Consider the following 19,251-nt stretch of genomic DNA (forward strand, 5'->3'; position numbering starts at 1 on the left):
GGTAGTTTTTTTTATTATTTTTTAGCTATCGATAACATAGCATGGCAGCAAGATTACATCAGGAATGTAATAGAATACAACTGTTTTCATGGAAGCCTTACACCTCACTATCCCCTAGGCTGTTTGGAGTGATTTCCCCCCTCCCCTGCACTAAAGCACAACTGTGATGCCTCTACTGCCTGTCCCAGTAGATATAAAAATATTGCACTACATTAAAGGTAGATTTTACAAATATCATTAGCAGCATTACTGAGCTTTTCATAATTGTGGTTCTACAGAGTTAAATACTTTTAAAACAGGAGTAGATTTTTAAGAAACCAAAATTTTGCATTATTTCTGCAGCTCTTTCAAATGCATCGGTTTCAGCAGCATGCTTGGATGTCACTAAAACTTCTGTGGTGTCATCCATCCATACACACCAGCCACTTACAGACACTGGCCTTCCAGGTCATCATTGGTAAGTTATTTTTCATAAGATAAAAGTTGGTTATTCCATTGGGCAGATTGTTTCAAGCATGTTACAGAACTTTTTTTTTAGCTTTCAGAGAAGTTGGTATATAAAGACTTCTACAGCAGTGTTCTTTTAAAATGCAAGCATGCTTAGCAACAAAAAAAGGGGATACACAGATAGTTTTGTTATCAACTTGGCCAATAAAGGTTCTTCCTAATATTTCACCCAATAAAACAGCAAGAATGAGAACTGGCTATTGATTTTCAAAGTGGAATAACTTTTCTGCCCTCAAAATTGTTTTTGTCCCCCCCACCCATATGAGTCATACCTTTTTTGAATAGCTTTTGACTGTTTAGAGCACTTTCGCAGTTCTGTTTTCTCCTCACAACAATCCTGTGAGGTAGTTAGAGTATTGTTTATTCCTACTTTGGAGCTGGGGAGACTGCAGCACGGAACCCTCTTGTGGTTACAGAGTTCATTAATGGCCAGTGGAAGAGCTTGATCTTAAGCTCTTGTCTGGAGTCCTGGGCTGTAGACCTGGGCTGGAACCCTTACTCTTCTACTATGCTTCTTTCTGCTGTCCATCAAAACTGTCCCACCTAGCTTTAAATTCATATCAGTCTTTACTATATGTCAATTATCATAGCAGTTACCTACAAAAGGAAAATAGACATGTAAAAGGCCAAAACTTGTATGGTATACCAACACAGAGGTCATGCTCTCATGTTTTCCCTCAGTCATGTGTTCCTGGCGTCCATACAATGGACGGAGTATCAGAACAGATCTTCATTATCAAAGAACTGATGCCAATTCCTATGTATCTATACTGTTAATTTTTATTTTCTTTTTTTTAAACAAAAGACTATCTGAACTACAGAAGTGTTCAGAATGACCACCATTCCTTCAACGGGCAGCATGTCAGAAAAGCAATAAATCTATCCTGCATGATTCCTTTCTTTCATAACACCCTCCTGCATGAATATGTTCCTAAAACAAAAGAGCCAAACCCAGTTATCAACACGGCCATTTTAAGAACAGTTCTCTGAAACTCTATCCTTGACATGCTTTATTTCCCATGGGAGAACTGAAGATGAAAATCATAAATATTCAGAACTTCCATTTAAAAGGAGAAAGCATCAACATATCGAAAGATTATCTTTCAAAATCCTACTGGTTACTGTGTTTTTAGTAATCTTCTCTACAAAACTGACCAACTGCATTCTCTATTCCCTATTACATTTTTTCAATGCAACCTCTTCAAATTAATAACTGTATTCTCACTAAAACTGCACAAAAACTAGAAAAAAATTCACAGAAGGATAGAAAGCAAGCACTATATGTAACTTTTTTTTTTTTTACTAAATCAGTGTAACTGACTAAAGCCGCAGCATCTGCTTTTATGTTACATTTGGCAAAAACAAAAAAACCGCCCCCAAACCCCAAAATAACAAAAATCTCAAGCAAGTAGAGATGACAAACTTCCTAACACAAAGACTCAAAACCTGTTCCCTCAATGATTGCTGTTGTCGATTTGGGCATGCAGCAAACTTGTTATAACCGTGATGGAAATGAAAATCTTCAAGAATTTGGACAGTATCCTATTTAACACTCATTCAAAAACTAAGATGAAGGAAAATAACACAATGAGACATCACACGTACATAAACATGAAAAGTTAGCTTACATAATTACATAATTAGAAAAAGTTAAAAATAAATTAGTAAAAATAAATTCCCAGTATAAACCCAAAAAAGCATAGCTATAAACGCAATCTGAAACAACCAATTTAGTGAGCTGGTCATGTTTTTCCCAAAAAACAACCTTTTTCACTCTTGTTCTTACACAAGCAAATTGCTGTGGAGAAGCAGGCTGAAGTGCATTAGAAGAGGGCTTACACATGGTACTTAAGATGCAACTTTCCCCCAACCACTCGAAAGTTTAAATCAGCGGTTTGTTAAACAGACTCAGATGGGCCAAACAAATCCTCTGATATGCTGCTGAATGGCTGGGAGTCTATTAGTTGGGTTATCTCATTATCAAGATCTTCTTCTGTATCATCTGTGTACTTGCTTATTTTTTTTGAGTGCTGGTCTAAAGACAGACTTTCTAAAGATTCAAGATCTTCAATGCCTGCTCTGTAGTGGATCATGAGAAGTGTTAGAGCTTGTAGTCTTTCACCTGATTTAGATAAAGCAGCAGAAAGAAGGGATTTTTTCCTTGATTCAGTTGTTTCTTTTTCTTCTCTAACAAGGGAATTATTATGTTCCAGCTCCTGGTCAATTTCATTCTGCAGTTTATCCAGCATGAACTCTAGTTTCTGGATCCTCTCCTCTGTAGGCAGGCCCCTGTACAGATCACGGCCAATTTCTTTAACTGCAATGAAAACGCTGTCATCCAGACCACCCTCCTTTCTCACCAACTTTATTCCTGTGTTGTTTCCTCGTTTAGAAGGACTGTTTGGACCACAGACTTCTGTGTCACTGCCTTCATTGTCGGATGTGTTGGGTGTGTGTTTTGGTGAAGGTTCCACTAGATCAGTTCCTGGTTCAGAAAGGCGAGTTTTAGAGACTTGGCGCAAATTTAACAAACGAGAGCTTGTGTTGATAATGTGTCTTGTCAAACCTGTTGTTTTATTGACGGACTTGCTAGCTTCAGCATCAACACGAGGAGGCAGGCCTAAGAAGGTTTCTTGTCCTTCCAGCCTGAGGTTTTTCAGGGTCCGGTCTATCCGCCTATCAGTTGCTCCACAGAGAGGAGTCTCCGCTAGACACTTTTCCTGACATTTTTTATGGCAAACATAAGCACAGAACATACACTGGGAAGCAGCTTTAGTCCACACTTTTTTCTTACAGTAATCACACCAAGTTGGGTTCTGGAACTGAGTATCCTGGAAACTATGTTTATTTTCTGTTAAACCCATCTGTCCAACAAAATGCTCCTCTTTAGGTAGGGCAGAAACCTCTTCGACCAAATGGAGTTCTTTTTCTTTCTCTACGTTAGTAACTACATGGTGGTCTGGTTCTCCTTCTTTCAAATATTTGAAGTGAATGGTAATGTCACCAAAGCAAAATTTGTCATTGAATCCCTTCTGCATACTCAGATTGCGTAGTGCGGTTCTTGTGACCATTGCCTTAGGTGATGGGGCTTCCAATCTGAATTTTGAAAAGTATTCCATGTTTGATGTAGCCAGGCATCCTAAAGCCACCTCTTCAAGTTTTAAGCTAACATGCCCCAAACAGATAAGACCCCCTAACTTGAAAGGATCTCTGCACCACAATGCAATGTTTAAGTATCTGTGGCAGGCTTCTATGTCAAAGAAACAGGTTGCTCTGGCTCTTGTCCATTTTCCTAGCTTATTACGGTAAGGAATTTCTGAGGATTCCCATGTTTGAGGGTCATCCGAACCATCCTTAGGAGGGCAGGAACTTTCTGAAGTAAAATCTCTTGTTACTTCTTGCTTTGCTAAAAATTGCTTAGATGCAGCTACATCTTCTGTGTGATCCATAGTTTTTGCTTGCTTTTCAGCAGGTTTATCTGCAGGAGGAGGAGGCAGCACCTTTTCTGGCTTTTCAGTGAGAACATCTGGTTCTGTCTGATTTGGGGGATCAACAGAAGGCAAAGGAACTTTCACTTGTGGTCGTGGTGGCACGGGTGGTTTGAAAGTGGATCCTTGGGTGGGTTTTGACACTTGTGTTGGATCTGTTATCTCAGAAGCTTTTAGGGCCAAGGGTTTATTTCCCTCTTTACATGGAGGTTTTGGTGGTGGTAGGTGACTTCCTACAACTAATTTACGGTTTAAAACTGGTGATATTGTTCCAAGGGGTTTAACAGAAAGTGTTGTTGGTGTACGTTTGGGGCTGTGACTTACTGATGGAACCTCGTCTTTGAGCTCATTCTGTGTTCTTACATCACTTGCCAGGTCTTCAAATTCAGAATCCAAATCTCTATTTTCAGCATCTACTGCCAACCCAGTGCTTTCTTCTTCATAGTTTGGTTGGCATGAGCTTGATAGAAAGTTTTCTTCCAACTGTCCAAAATTATCTTGCAGCGCTGCACCTTGATTGCTCTGGCCGACAGGCCTCTCATAATACACCAGGACCCGGTCCCCGGCCTGCTTGATCAGCTTTAACACTTGTAGGGTAGATGTGATTTTCACACCTGTTGAAGGTTTTAAGAGGAAAAACATGTGAAGTACTGCCATGAAAAATCACTTGAATTTGCTGAATGTAACTGCCATGAAAATCACCTGAATTTGCTGAATGTAACTGCCATTAGTTCATGATTATGGAAAAGCAATACAGAAATGTGGTGAATGATCAAATTCAGAGGCTGATGCTTGAAGTAAACTTAGCAAAATACTGTATTATAAATAGTGGGACTGTATTATAAATAGTGGACTCTTTTACATATTTTTTTTATTAGCCCTACTCATCAAACTAATCCTTTTATCAGGATCAGAAAGAACAAGGAAAGCATAAATTGCTTTACACAGCAATTTAAAGCTGGTTACTATCTGCATCAATAATAACAGCTTATTTTTCATTTTATAATGTTCTAATAGGTGGCTACATTAACACAGTGTGAAATTCAAAAGGTACAGAAAAATATAGAGTGTAAAATCTCCCTTCCACCCCTATTTCCCAACCACACAGTCCCTTCCCTGAGGCAATCCAAGCTAGCAGTTTCTGGTGGAGTCTTCCAGAGAGACTCTAAGTGTTATCTTTATAGGCTCTATTTGTTTCCTGCCTGCTCCTCACCCCTCCCCAAACAGTCCTTACCCAAGCCATCCCTTTCTGTAGGACTTAGAAAAAGGTAAGAAAGGGTCTCTGCTTTCCAAAGGTCTAAGTCAATCAGTCAATCAGAGAAACATCAGCCCCATCTCCCCAACTGACTTCAGAGTTCCTCAACGTTTATCTTCTGCTACCTCAGTGGTTAAGGCAAGATCATGCTTTAGACTTGGTTATCACTTACAATTCTCTCCACCAAGGTCTTTTACTCACAATTCATCCCTGCTCATAGTCTATTTCCCACTTTGCACAATGCTTTCTGCTAACTGGTTGTTTTGTGGTAGTTTCCAGGCCCAATTATTCCTGGTCTGATATCACTTGATTTTCTCCCCAACTTTAGTCTCAAGATTTCACTGATGTTCACATCAAGATTTCAGATTCTTTTGCCCTGGCCCTTTTTCCTCATGTGTCTAACTGGCTTTCTGATCCCAGCTTGCTAGCCCCATCTCGCTTTTCTGCTCCTGGGAGTACCACGGGGATCTAGTGCTGACCATCTTCAGAAAGGCATTCAATGCTGCAGGAGCATTCTTCTGAATTATTTCTGGTCTCTAAACAACTAAGTCTCCAAAACCCCAGCTTCAAAAACTCCCTGTTCCCCTGAAGCCTATCCTCCCTACTGGCTTTTATTCTGCAGGTGATATGTCCTTATTGACTGAAGAGATCACCAAGCAGCCACCACTTTCCTCCTGGCCAACCATTTTTAGTATGAACCTATCTCAGGATGAAGTAGCCTTTTGCTTGTATTTTGGATCCTACTCCCCCATCTCCTTCAGGACTTTGCTCCATAAGCTATCCTGGCTCATATTTTTATTCTCTTCCTTCTTCCCCTTTAAAGCCTTTTTCTAGGTTTTCACAACACTGTACTAATTTGGTTCTGACCACCTCTCCTTTTTCTCCACCTATATCTGCTCCTTGTATGCAAACGTCCTCATGGTTTTGTATGTCCTGTTCTTGTAATTCTCTCCCTTTTTGCTCTCTGCCTGGATCACATCCACCTCAGTGGCAGCAATGTTCAATGTTTTCTTTGGTTGGTTTCACCTCTTCTTCATCCTAGTCCTACATCCATAACTACTTCCCAAGATCAGCACTTAAGATGTTTCTTCAACCTAACAAATTCAGCGTAGTTAAGACCCATCTCTGAGCTTCACTCTCTGGCCCTCACTATGTGAATTAACTTGCCATCCTCCCAATTAACCCAATTTGCACCCCAGAGACCGCTGACCCCCAGATCTAAGCAGCTCTTTGTTCTATCAGAGTTTTAAGTCCTTTTCCTCTCATGTTCCGATCCACCTGGTCATTGGCTTCAATTACAAGAATCAACAGCACCTTGCTGTGACCCCTCAGACCTTCCCTGTTTTAATCACCAAACATACTGCTCCCCAGTTTTCCTAAAGCTTTGACTTGAAAACCTTTAGTGTACAAACTCATTACACTGAAAGCCAGAGCTTTCTAATGTGGCTCTCTCCATGATTCATCCAGCCTGCTCTTTCCCTCTAGCCACACTATATTCCAGCAAAATTATAGTCTGACATATGTACAAATGAAAAATAAGTCCGTCTACTGAGCTGTAGTAGGGAAAACTTCAACTCAATCTAAATTCATTCTTTGGGACTTAACACCTGCCTTCATCTCTTCCCTAATCACCAGGAGCTTTGTGGAGACCATCACTGTCTTTCTTAGGGCTAGTTGGCCAAATGTGGATTCCTTTTCTTTGCAATGTTACAAATAAACACAAAAGTAGAGGAAATAGAAAAATTAATTCCATCATTGAGCTTCAAATATATTAAGCATTTTGTCAATCTTATTTCAGCTACCGCCAATCTCATTACGGATTATTTAAAAAATTATACACCCATATAAACAAATTACAGCTATAAAAATAAATATGTATTTGTCCGTTATCTCAGTAAATATTTTGTTTTTATAAATGTTAGCCTCAAAGTGGTGACCTTTACTTTTTCCACTCTGTAGACATTTATTATGCTTTTTTTGGGGGGAATATCTATTTTTGAGAATATTTACTACACATGTAACTGAAAACAAAAAAATTCATAAAACAACATAAAAAAGAAAAAAATTATATCCTGTAGGTGAAACCAGAACAAGAGTACGTGTAGATATAAAAAATTTATACTGAATTATAGTATTTAGTTGAGGGAGAGTAACTGCTATGTTTATGTTAAAAAACCATGTAACAGAGGTGGTCTATTTCATGGGTATGCTATCCTAAGTATCTATGAACAGCAGCAGCACTGGGGGCTTGTGAGAAATGCAGAATCTTGGGCCTCGGTCCAGGTCTACTGAAATAGAATCCATATTTCATCACCATGTCTGGGTGACTAGAATACATAAGAAGGTTTGAGAAGCACTATGACATATCAGAGGGATTTCCATGTAAAAATAAGGACTTAGTTGGGCTTCTAAGTGTGCACTAAATTATTTTCATTATTTTACTGTCATGAGGGTTTGAATCAAAAGTTTAACATGTAACTAAGGAAAAACTCTGTACTTTAGGAACTGATCTACCTTGTTATTTATTATCTTAGCTGTGAGAGAATATACCACATTGTCTTTGGAAGCTCAGCCATGACCAACCATGTATTCAATAAATCTCTTGACAAGTCTAGAAGGGGGTGCCAGGTACTACAAAGGTCTGCAAAGGTTTGGACTTTTTCCCCATTGGTGCTTATAGGGAGTCCTACTGCTTATTCATAAATATCCAAGCAAATAATCTGCCTATCAACAGAGTTTATGTAGTTATCAATCCAACTGATAGGAAGGCATGCAGGTGACACATTCTTCCACCAGCAATAGTGATTTGGGCTGTATCCTAATGACTGCATATTAATAAATGGCTGGCCGATCAGGGACAATACAGAGCCATCAATATGGGGCCACAGGACAGTTCAAGTATGCCCCCTTCGACAAAAAATATTAGTCCCTCTCATGCTCATTATCTAGTCCTATGTCATAGTGCTAATACCATCAATTTTAGGGCCAGACTAGTTATGGTGGTAGTTATACAGAAGGAACTACTGACCTGCCCTTTCTTCCATACTAGAGGAAAAAAAGGTGGGACAGAAAGGAAAATTAGAGAAGTTTACCAAAGAGTGGCCTAAAGATGAAGTATTTTAAAGATTTATACATCAGGACTAAAATGGCATTGGTGTTTTAAATTAAGGGTTCCTTCATATTTTTATTTTTAATAAAGTTATTCTCTTTTCATTATAAAAGTAACATGTGCTCACAGAAAGAATGAGATAAGGAAAACTCCCACATTTGCTCTCTAATTTTTCCATAAATGTAAAGTGTATCATGTATTAGCATAATTACCTCCAATAGCAATCAGCCGGTCTCCCCGTTGAAGATCTGCAAGTGCAGCAGGCGAGTTTGGGGCCACAGTCTCAATTATGACATGCCCAGCGTACCCGTCAGTTGACTGGACAAGACGAAGTGTAAGTCCGACACTTTGTAAATTCCCCTTTATTAATTCAACCTTTGATAAAAGAGAAAAAAATGAAAACAGTAAATGGATTCATGATAGAGGAGTGAGAAAATATTAGTCCTCTGTAGCTGAGGCTGACTTTTATACCAAGGCGACTATTTTTAGAGACAAATAAAAGAGGAGATCTTTATTGTGACAATATAAGTTAACATGCACAGACTGCAAATTTGTGGTTCAAAAACATTAAACACTTTATCTCCAATGTGTCTCTAGACTCACTGTAGAAAATTTGGAAAATAGGCAAAATTTTTCCTTTTTCCAAAATTTCCTTTTGGAAAACTTCTCCTAAGCATACCATCCAGAATTGTTGTATACTTTCTAATATATATATTTTAACACAAAATTGAGATCCCATTATGAATATAATTCTGAATCTTGCTTTTCTGAAATATAATGGGAAATACGTTCTACGTCATTATATGTGCTTTGGAACCTCTTTTTTATGATGTATTATTAAATTATCTTTCTGGGGGGACAAAGGAAAAGAGTTTACATTTGTTTAGTAACAGGTATCTTATTAATGAGATCCTTTTCTAACTTATCAACATCATTTTTCTAAACAAATGTCACCTTATTTATCAGAATATGTGTCCCAGATTCACGTCTGTGAACTAGAAAGACAATACAACATGTTATGTCCTCATTTAAATTACTGCTTAAAAAAAAAAAAAAGGACCGAATGCTATATCCTTCTAGATGACAAGAATTCAATCTGTGTTAATTGAGTTAAATAAATTACAAATCAGTCTAATTGTATTATCATTCAGCCTATGTTTCTTAGTTCTGGTCTTCAAGAGGTCTCATGATGGACTGCCAAATAACCTGCTAATATCCAAATATATCACTGTCTGTACTGCTTTAATAAATAAACCCCACTTTAAAAACCAGAAATTCAATTCTCCAACCTAATGGTGTTGACCAGTAAAAGAGACCTAACTGGGCATTGTTTTTTAAATATGTTACTAGATTTTGTAAAGTTGCTTTTAGATTAAGGAAAATCTTAATCACATTATGCTCAAGAAATGGGAAATGTAGTTAAGTTTTTGATTATCTAAAGGTTTACGAACAAAGAACAACCTTTCCAAAAAACATATGTGTTTAAGCCTCCAAAAAACATTTGTTTAATTGTCTTATGATATGGTAAATAATCACCTTATAATGTTAATAGTGGTTCTTTTAAAAAACCCCTTAAGAATACATTCTTTCAGATTCACAAACATATTCTTTCATTTTTAAAAGATTTTATTTATTTGACAGAAGAAGAACGCAAGCAGGGGAGCAGCAGGGAGAGGGAGAAGCAGGCTCCCCACTGAGCAGGGAGCCCAATGTGAGCTTGACTTTGAAGATCATGACCTGAGCAGAAGGCAAACACTTAAAGAACTGAGCCACCCGGGCACCCCTAAATATATTCTTAATATACAAAGTACTGAAGCTAAAGAATTTATAAAGTAAAATGCTCTAATATGAGAAAGTTAATAGTACCAAATGGGCAAAAAAGCTAAATTGTAGGAGTCTGAGAACTACAAATTTTAAAAACACCTGGAATGTGTTCTTCGTGATTTACACTTTGTTCTTAACATGGAATAGAGGTTGGTGGATGGGGTTGAGAAGGAATTGAAGCCAGTATAGGTTCTGTGTAACTGACTTATTTTCTATATATCAATCATATTATTCCCTTTGCTTTTCTTATTTCAAATGATTCTTGAAGTGAACATTCCAGATGGAAAAGAGTAAGTTTTTCAGGAGTAACAATAGGTGTAGATAGTACATAACTGCCTGTCCCCCTTTTTACTACTGATGCTATTGATTTCATAACTTATGAAGGGAACTGAATGAAGGATACTATTTTTTTTTTTTGCCTCTTTTCTTGTTAAGATTGTTTTGTTTCCTTCTAAACTCACAGTGCTGACCTAATTTTGGGATTATAGGTATAGCCTTCTCTGAAACAGTAACTTAAAAATTTAAGTTCTAACAGCGAGATTATAAAAACACCTCCTAATTAAAAACCTGACAAAACAAAGCATTTAAAAATGAATATCATACAAAAAATTTTTATGTGAAATTTATACTTCATAAATTTACAAGTCTTTATACAAGACTATCCAAATGATATCATGACTTCTGGAACAAAACTGACATGTTCATTGGGATGAAACTGTTTTTAAACAAAATAGCCAAAAATATATAATTGTCCCCCCCATGTATCTACATTTTAAAATTAAATATACCATGTACTGTAAAACATGTCAAAATACAATTCTTTAAATGATGAGGTAAAAACAGAAATTCTAAATATTTTCTATACATCTGCATGAATATGTCTGAAATATGTGACATCTCATTACCCTGAGAGGTTTTAGTTTTGAAATTTTTATTATGGAAAATTTAAAATATATACAAAAACATAATAGATAAAATGAACCCTGTGGTAGGTTTTAAGTATGGTCACAATTACTCCTATCCTCATATGCATGTCCCTATGCAATTATTCCCATACCTGACCAGCTATCAGAGTTGTAACCTGTTTCTCCACCCTTCTCTCAGCAACCAATATAACCAGGAAAAAATAAGCAAAGACGATCTGAACATCATCCCTGATATAAGTGACATTTAAAGAACATGATACCTAATAATGACAAACACACATTCAAGTGCATGTGTTAAGTTCACCAGGATGTGCTAGGTCATAAAACAAGTGTCAATAAATTTAAAAGACTGAAATTCAAGATACGTTCTCTGAATGGAATTAAATTAGAAATCAACTAAAAATAAGATAACTAGGAAAACCCCAAATATTTGGAAAGTAAAGTAATACATTTCTAAATAATTCATGGTCAAAGAAGGAATAAAAAGAAACACTGAAAAACATTTCTGAATGGAATGATGAAATTATAAATTATTAAAATCTGTAGGATGCAACTAAAGCTGTGTTTACTAGGAATTGATAGAATTCAGCTTTTCAAAAAATCCAAAATTAGTGATCTTACTTCCTATCTTAAATCAGAAATCTCAAGCTAGAAGAATAAAGAGCAGCAATCAACGAAATATAAAAATAGAGAAACCAATCATGAGAGCTGATTAATGAAATAATAAAACTGATAACCCTCTAGGCTAGACTCATAAAGAAAAAAAGAAAAGACATCTATTAAAAGCAATTAAGAGGGACTATCACTATAAAATCTACAGACATTAAGAGAATTAGGCCATATTTTGGACAATTTTATGCCAATACAGTTGACAACTTAGAAAGATGCACTGGAAAAATTTCCTCAAAAGATACAAATGACAAAACCCCAAGACAGAAATTTTGAAAACTGCCATATCTAACTAAATATATAAAATTCATAAATCTCCCTCCTTGCCCCTAAAAAACCCCAAACTCCCGGTCTAGACTGCTTTGTTGGTGAATTCTCAAGGAAGAAATAATACCAATCTTGCCTAGAATCTTCCCAAATCATATGTAAGGCCAATGCTATCCCAAATCCAAACAAACACAAAACAAGAAAGCATAACTATAGATTAATATTCTAATGTTCAAACACATAAAAAATTTCCTAAAAAATTTCTTAGGAAATTCAACTGAACAATATATAAAAAGGATAATAATCAGAACCAAGTGGAGTTGATTTCCAGGAATTTAAGTTTGATTTAAGCAGCCAGGAATCAATATAATTTACCATATTAAGAAGACAAAAACAAAAGAAAAAACTTCCAACATCTACTCATGATCAAAGTCCTTGAATAAACTAAAAATACAAGGGGACTCTTAAACCTGATTATAAGCATCTACAAAAATCTACAGGTAACATAATACTCAAATGTTTTCTACCTAAGATCAGGAACAAAGAAGGATTTCTGCTTTTACCATTTCAATTCAGTATTACACTGGAGGGTACAGTCAGGGTAATAACACAACAAAAAGGAAGGCATAAAGACTGGAAAGAGGAGAAAAAAAAAGGTCATTTACAGATAACATAATCTTATACATGAATAATCCTATGAAATCTACAAAACAACTATTAGAACTAATAAGTGAAATTAGGTCATAGACTACAAATTCATTTACAATAGCATAAAAATATTTAGGGTTAAATTTAATAAAAGAGAAATAGGAGGGAGGAGGGGCAAAATGGCGGAAGAGTAGGGTCTCCAAATCACCTGTCCCCACCAAATTACCTATATAACCTTCAAATTATCCTGAAAATCTATGAATTCGGCCTGAGATTTAAAGAGAGAACAGCTGGAATGCTACAGTGAGAAGAGTTCGCGCTATCAAGGTAGGAAGATGGGGGGAAAAAAAAAGAAACAAAAGGCATCCAAGGGGGACGGGCCCGAGAGGACCTGGGTTAAGGCCGGGGCGAGTGTCCCCAGGACAGGAGAGCTCCGTCCCAGAGAAGCAGGAGCTGCACCAATCTTCCCGGGTGGAAAGGCCTCGCAGGGAGTTGGAGCAGGACCCCAGGAGGGCGGGGGTGCCCTCAGGCTCCCTGGGACAGTAACAGACACCTGCCGCCAGGGAGAGTACGCGGAGCTCCCTGGAGGGCTGCAGCGCGCATGGCTGGACCTGGAGCAGCTCAGAGGGGCTCGGGCGGCGGCTCCGCGGAGGGGGCTGCACAGCCGGGAGCAGCTCAGAGGGGCTCGGGCGGCGGCCCCAGAGAGGGCTGCGCGGCCCGGAGCACGAATCCAACAGCACAGGTCCCGGAGCACAGGGCACCGGGACACAGCCCAGGATCCGGCCTCCCTCCGGGACAGGCAGAGGCTGGGAGGGTCCAGGACAGCAAGGACGCTCCTGCCCCGAAGCTGAGCAGATCAGCGGCCCCGCCCCCGGAACATCCAGGCCCCTGCAGACCGAGAGCTCTGTAGTTACTGTGGGAGCTGAATCCAGGGCTCCAGAGCTGGCCGCCACCACTGCGGTTGTTCCTCCTGGGGCCTCACGGGGTAAACAACCCACACTGAGCCCTGCACCAGGCAGGGGGCAGAGCAGCTCCCCCAAGTGCTAACACCTGAAAATCAGCACAACAGGCCCCTCCCCCAGAAGACCAACTAGAGGGACAAGTTCCAGGGGAAGTCAAGGGACTTAAAGTATACAGAATCAGAAGATACTCCCCCGAGTTTTTTGGGTTTTTTTGTTTTTTGGTTTTTTTTCTTTGCTTTTTGATTTGTTTCCTTCCCCCACCCTTTTTTCCCTTTCTTTCTTTTCTTTTTTTTCTTCCTTTTTTTTTTCCTTTTTCTCTTTTCTTTCCTTCTTTCTCTCCTCTCTTCTTCTCCTTTTCCCAATACAACTTGCTTTTGGCCACTCTGCACTGAGCAAAATGACTAGAAGGAAAACCTCACCTCAAAAGAAAGAATCAGAAACAGTCCTCTCTCCCACAGAGTTACAAAATCTGGATTACAATTCAATGTCAGAAAGCCAATTCAGAAGCACTATTATACAGCTACTGGTGGCTCTAGAAAAAAGCATAAAGGACTCAAGAGACTTCATGACTGCAGAATTTAGAGCTAATCAGGCAGAAATTAAAAATCAATTGAATGAGATGCAATCCAAACTAGAAGTCCTAACGACGAGGGTTAACGAGGTGGAAGAACAAGTGAGTGACATAGAAGACAAGTTGATGGCAAAGAGGGAAACTGAGGAAAAAAGAGACAAACAATTAAAAGACCATGAAGATAGATTAAGGGAAATAAACGACAGCCTGAGGAAGAAAAACCTACGTTTAATTGGGGTTCCCGAGGGCGCCGAAAGGGACAGAGGGCCAGAATATGTATTTGAACAAATCCTAGCTGAAAACTGTCCTAATCTGGGAAGGGAAACAGATCCAGGAAATAGAGAGATCCCCCCTAAAATCAATAAAAACCGTTCAACACCTCGACATTTAATAGTGAAGCTTGCAAATTCCAAAGATAAAGAGAAGATCCTTAAAGCAGCAAGAGACAAGAAATCCCTGACTTTTATGGGGAGGGGTATTAGGGTAACAGCAGATCTCTCCACAGAGACCTGGCAGGCCAGAAAGGGCTGGCAGGATATATTCAGGGTCCTAAATGAGAAGAACTTGCAACCAAGAATACTTTATCCAGCAAGGCTCTCATTCAAAATGGAAGGAGAGATAAAGAGCTTCCAAGACAGGCAGGAACTGAAAGAATATGTGACCTCCAAACCAGCTCTGCAAGAAATTTTAAGGGGGACTCTTAAAACTCCCCTTTAAGAAGAAGTTCAGTGGAACAATCCACAAAAACAAGGACTGAATAGATATCATGGTGACACTAAACTCATATGTCTCAATAGTAACTCTGAACGTGAACGGGCTTAATGACCCCATCAAAAGGTGCAGGGTTTCAGATTGGATAAAAAAGCAGGACCCATTTATTTGCTGTCTACAAGAGACTCATTTTAGACAGCAGGACACCTACAGCCTGAAAATAAAAGGTTGGAGAACCATTTACCATTCAAATGGTCCTCAAAAGAAAGCAGGGGTAGCCATCCTTATATCAGATAAACTAAAATTTACCCCGAAGACTGTAGTGAGAGATGAAGAGGGACACTATATCATACTTAAAGGATCTATCCAACAAGAGGACTTAACAATCCTCAATATATATGCCCCGAATCTGGGAGCTGACAAATATATAAATCAATTAATAACCAAAGTGAAGAAATACTTAGATAATAATACACTTACACTTGGTGACTTCAATCTAGCACTTTCTACACTCGATAGGTCTTCTAAGCACAACATCTCCAAAGAAACGAGAGCTTTAAATGATACACTGGACCAGATGGATTTCACAGATATCTACAGAACTTTACATCCAAACTCAACTGAATACACATTCTTCTCAAGTGCACATGGAACTTTCTCCAGAATAGACCACATACTGGGTCACAAATCGGGTCTGAACTGATACCAAAAGACTGGGATCGTCGCCTGCATATTCTCAGACCATAATGCCTTGAAATTAGAACTAAATCACAACAGGAAGTTTGGAAGGACCTCAAACACATGGAGGTTAAGGACCATCCTGCTAAAAGATGAAAGGGTCAACCAGGAAATTAAGGAAGAATTAAAAAGATTCATGGAAACTACTGAGAATGAAGATACAAGCATTCAAAATCTTTGGGACGCAGCAAAAGCAGTCCTAAGGGGGAAATACATCGCAATACAAGCATCCATTCAAAAACTGGAAAGAACTCAAATACAAAAGCTAACCTTACGCATAAAGGAGCTAGAGAAAAAACAGCAAATAGATCCTACACCCAGCAGAAGGATAGAGTTAATAAAGATTCGAGCAGAACTCAACGAAATCGAGACCAGAACAACTGTGGAACAGATCAACAGAACCAGGAGTTGGTTCTTTGAAAGAATTAATAAGATAGATAAACCATTAGCCAACCTTATTAAAAAGAAGAGAGAGAAGACTCAAATTAATAAAATCATGAATGAGAAAGGAGAGATCACTACCAACACCAAGGAAATACAAACGATTTTAAAAACATATTATGAACAGCTCTACGCCAATAAATTAGGCAATCTAGAAGAAATGGACGTATTCCTGGAAAGCCACAAACTACCAAAACTGGAACAGGAAGAAATAGAAAACCTGAACAGGCCAATAACCAGGGAGGAAATTGAAGCAGTCATCAAAAACCTCCCAAGACACAAAAGTCCAGGGCCAGATGGCTTCCCAGGGGAATTCTATCAAACGTTTAAGGAAGAAACCATACCTATTCTACTAAAGCTGTTTGGAAAGATAGAAAGAGATGGAGTACTTCCAAATTCGTTCTATGAGGCCAGCATCACCTTAATTCCAAAACCAAAGACCCCACCAAAAAGGAGAATTACAGACCAATATCCCTGATGAAAATGGATGCAAAAATTCTCAACAAGATACTAGCCAATAGGATCCAATAGTACATTAAGAAAATTATTCACCATGACCAAGTAGGATTTATCCCCAGGACACAAAGCTGGTTCAACACTCATAAAACAATCAATGTGATTCATCATATCAGCAAGAGAAAAACCAAGAACCATATGATCCTCTCATTAGATGCAGAGAAAGCATTTGACAAAATACAGCATCCATTCCTGATCAAAACTCTTCAGAGTGTAGGGATAGAGGGAACATTCCTCGACATCTTAAAAGCCATCTACAAAAAGCCCACAGCAAATATCATTCTCAATGGGGAAGCAATGGGAGCCTTTCCCCTAAGATCAGGAACAAGACAGGGATGTCCACTCTCACCACTGCTATTCAACATAGTACTGGAAGTCCTAGCCTCAGCAATCAGACAACAAAAAAGACATTAAAGGCATTCAAGTTGGCAAAGAAGAAGTCAAACTCTCCCTCTTCGCCGATGACATGATACTCCACATAGAAAACCCAAAAGCCTCCACCCCAAGATTGCTAGAACTCATACAGCAATTTGGTAGCGTGGCAGGATACAAAATCAATGCCCAGAAATCAGTGGCATTTCTATACACTAACAATGAGACTGAAGAAAGAGAAATTAAGGAGTCAATCCCATTTACAAATTGCACCCAAAAGCATAAGATACCTAGGAATAAACCTAACCAAAGAGGTAAAGGATCTATACCCTAAAAACTATAGAACACTTCTGAAAGAAATTGAGGAAGACACAAAGAGATGGAAAAATATTCCATGCTCATGGATTGGCAGAATTAATATTGTGAGAATGTCAGTGTTACCCAGGGCAATTTACACGTTTAATGCAATCCCTATAAAAATACCATGGACTTTCTTCAGAGAGTTAGAACAAATTATTTTAAGATTTGTGTGGAATCAGAAAAGACCCCGAATAGCCAGGGGAATTTTAAAAAAGAAAACCATATCTGGGGGCATCACAATGCCAGATTTCAGGTTGTACTACAAAGCTGTGGTCATCAAGACAGTGTGGTACTGGCACAAAAACAGACACATAGATCAATGGAACAGAATATAGAACCCAGAAGTGGACCCTCAACTTTATGGTCTACTAATATCCGATAAAGGAGGAAAGACTATCCATTGGAAGAAAGACAGTCTCTTCAGTAAATGGTGCTGGGAAAATTGGACATCCACATGCAGACGAATGAAACTAGACCACTCTCTTTCACCGTACACAAAGATAAACTCAAAATGGATAAAAGATCTAAATGTGAGACAAGATTCCATCAAAATCCTAGAGGAGAACACAGGCAACACCCTTTTTGAACTTGGCCACAGTAACTTCTTGCAAGATACATCCACAAAGGCAAAAGAAACAAAAGCAAAAATGAATTACTGGAACTTCATCAAGATAAGAAGCTTTTGCACAGCAAAGGATACAGTCAAAAAAACTAAAAGACAACCTACAGAATGGGAGAAGATATTTGCAAATGACGTATCAGATAAAGGGCTAGTTTCCAAGATCTATAAAGAACTTCTTAAACTCAACACCAAAGAAAGAAACAATCCAATCATGAAATGGGCAAAAGACATGAAGAGAAATCTCACAGAGGAAGACATAGACATGGCCAACACGCACATGAGAAAATGCTCTGCATCACTTGCCATCAGGGAAATACAAACCACAATGAGATACCACCTCACACCAGTGAGAATGGGGAAAATTAACAAGGCAGGAAACCACAAATGTTGCAGAGGATGCGGAGAAAAGGGAACACTCTTACACTGTTGGTGGGAATGGGAACTGGTGCAGTCACTCTGGAGAACTGTGTGGAGGTTCCTCAAAGAGTTAAAAATAGATCTGCCCTACGACCCAGTAATTGCACTGTTGGGGATTTACCCCAGAGATTCAGATGCAATGAAACGCCGGGACACCTGCACCCTGATGTTTATAGCAGCCATGTCCACAATAGCCAAACTGTGGAAGGAGCCTCGGTGTCCATCGAAAGATGAATGGATAAAGAAGATGTGGTCTATGTATACAATGGAATATTACTCAGCCATTAGAAATGACAAATACCCACCATTTGCTTCAACGTGGATGGAACTGGAGGGTATTATGCTGAGTGAAGTAAGGCAATCGGAGAAGGACAAACATATGTTTTCATTCATTTGGGGAATATAAATAATAGTGAAAGGGAATATAAGGGAAGGGAGAAGAAATGTGTGGGAAATATCAGAAAAGGAGACAGAACATAAAGACTCCTAACTCTGGGAAAAGAACTAGGGGTGGTGGAAGGGGAGGAGGGCGGGGGGTGGGGGTGAATGGGTGACGGGCACTGGGGGGGGGGCACTTGACAGGATGAGCACTGGGTGTTACTCTGTATGTTGGTAAATTGAACACCAATAAAAAATAAATTTATTAAAAAAAATTTAATGAAAGATGTGTAGGACCTGTATGCTGAAAATTATAAAACACTGCAAAGGAAAATGAAAGAAAACCAAAATAAATGGAGAATGTTTCCATGATCACAGACTGGAAAACTCATTACTGTTAAGATGCCAATTCTCCCCAAATTTATCTACAGATTTGAACAGAAATCTCTGCAGGCCTCTGGAGAGGCAAA

The 19,251-nt window shown here is 38.7% G+C and overlaps 1 protein-coding gene across 1 annotated transcript in view; it reads right to left on the reverse strand.

Annotated features, from left to right (window-relative positions):
• Positions 1 to 1,269: 1,269 nt before the first annotated feature.
• The window catches only part of PDZD8 (PDZ domain containing 8), an 80,898-nt gene continuing 62,916 nt past the window's right edge, over positions 1,270 to 19,251 (reverse strand). Inside the window, exons 4-5 of the mRNA XM_055346375.1 lie at positions 8,572 to 8,734; positions 1,270 to 4,609 (exon numbers count right to left, since the gene is read on the reverse strand). Coding sequence (XP_055202350.1) covers positions 2,406 to 4,609; positions 8,572 to 8,734 — 2,367 coding nt within the window. The 3' untranslated portion in view covers positions 1,270 to 2,405. The remainder of the gene's footprint in view (positions 4,610 to 8,571; positions 8,735 to 19,251) is intronic.

The sequence above is a fragment of the Nyctereutes procyonoides genome, unplaced genomic scaffold, assembly GCF_905146905.1.
Source record: "Nyctereutes procyonoides isolate TBG_1078 unplaced genomic scaffold, NYPRO_anot_genome, whole genome shotgun sequence".
Classification (NCBI taxonomy): Eukaryota; Metazoa; Chordata; class Mammalia; order Carnivora; family Canidae; genus Nyctereutes; species Nyctereutes procyonoides.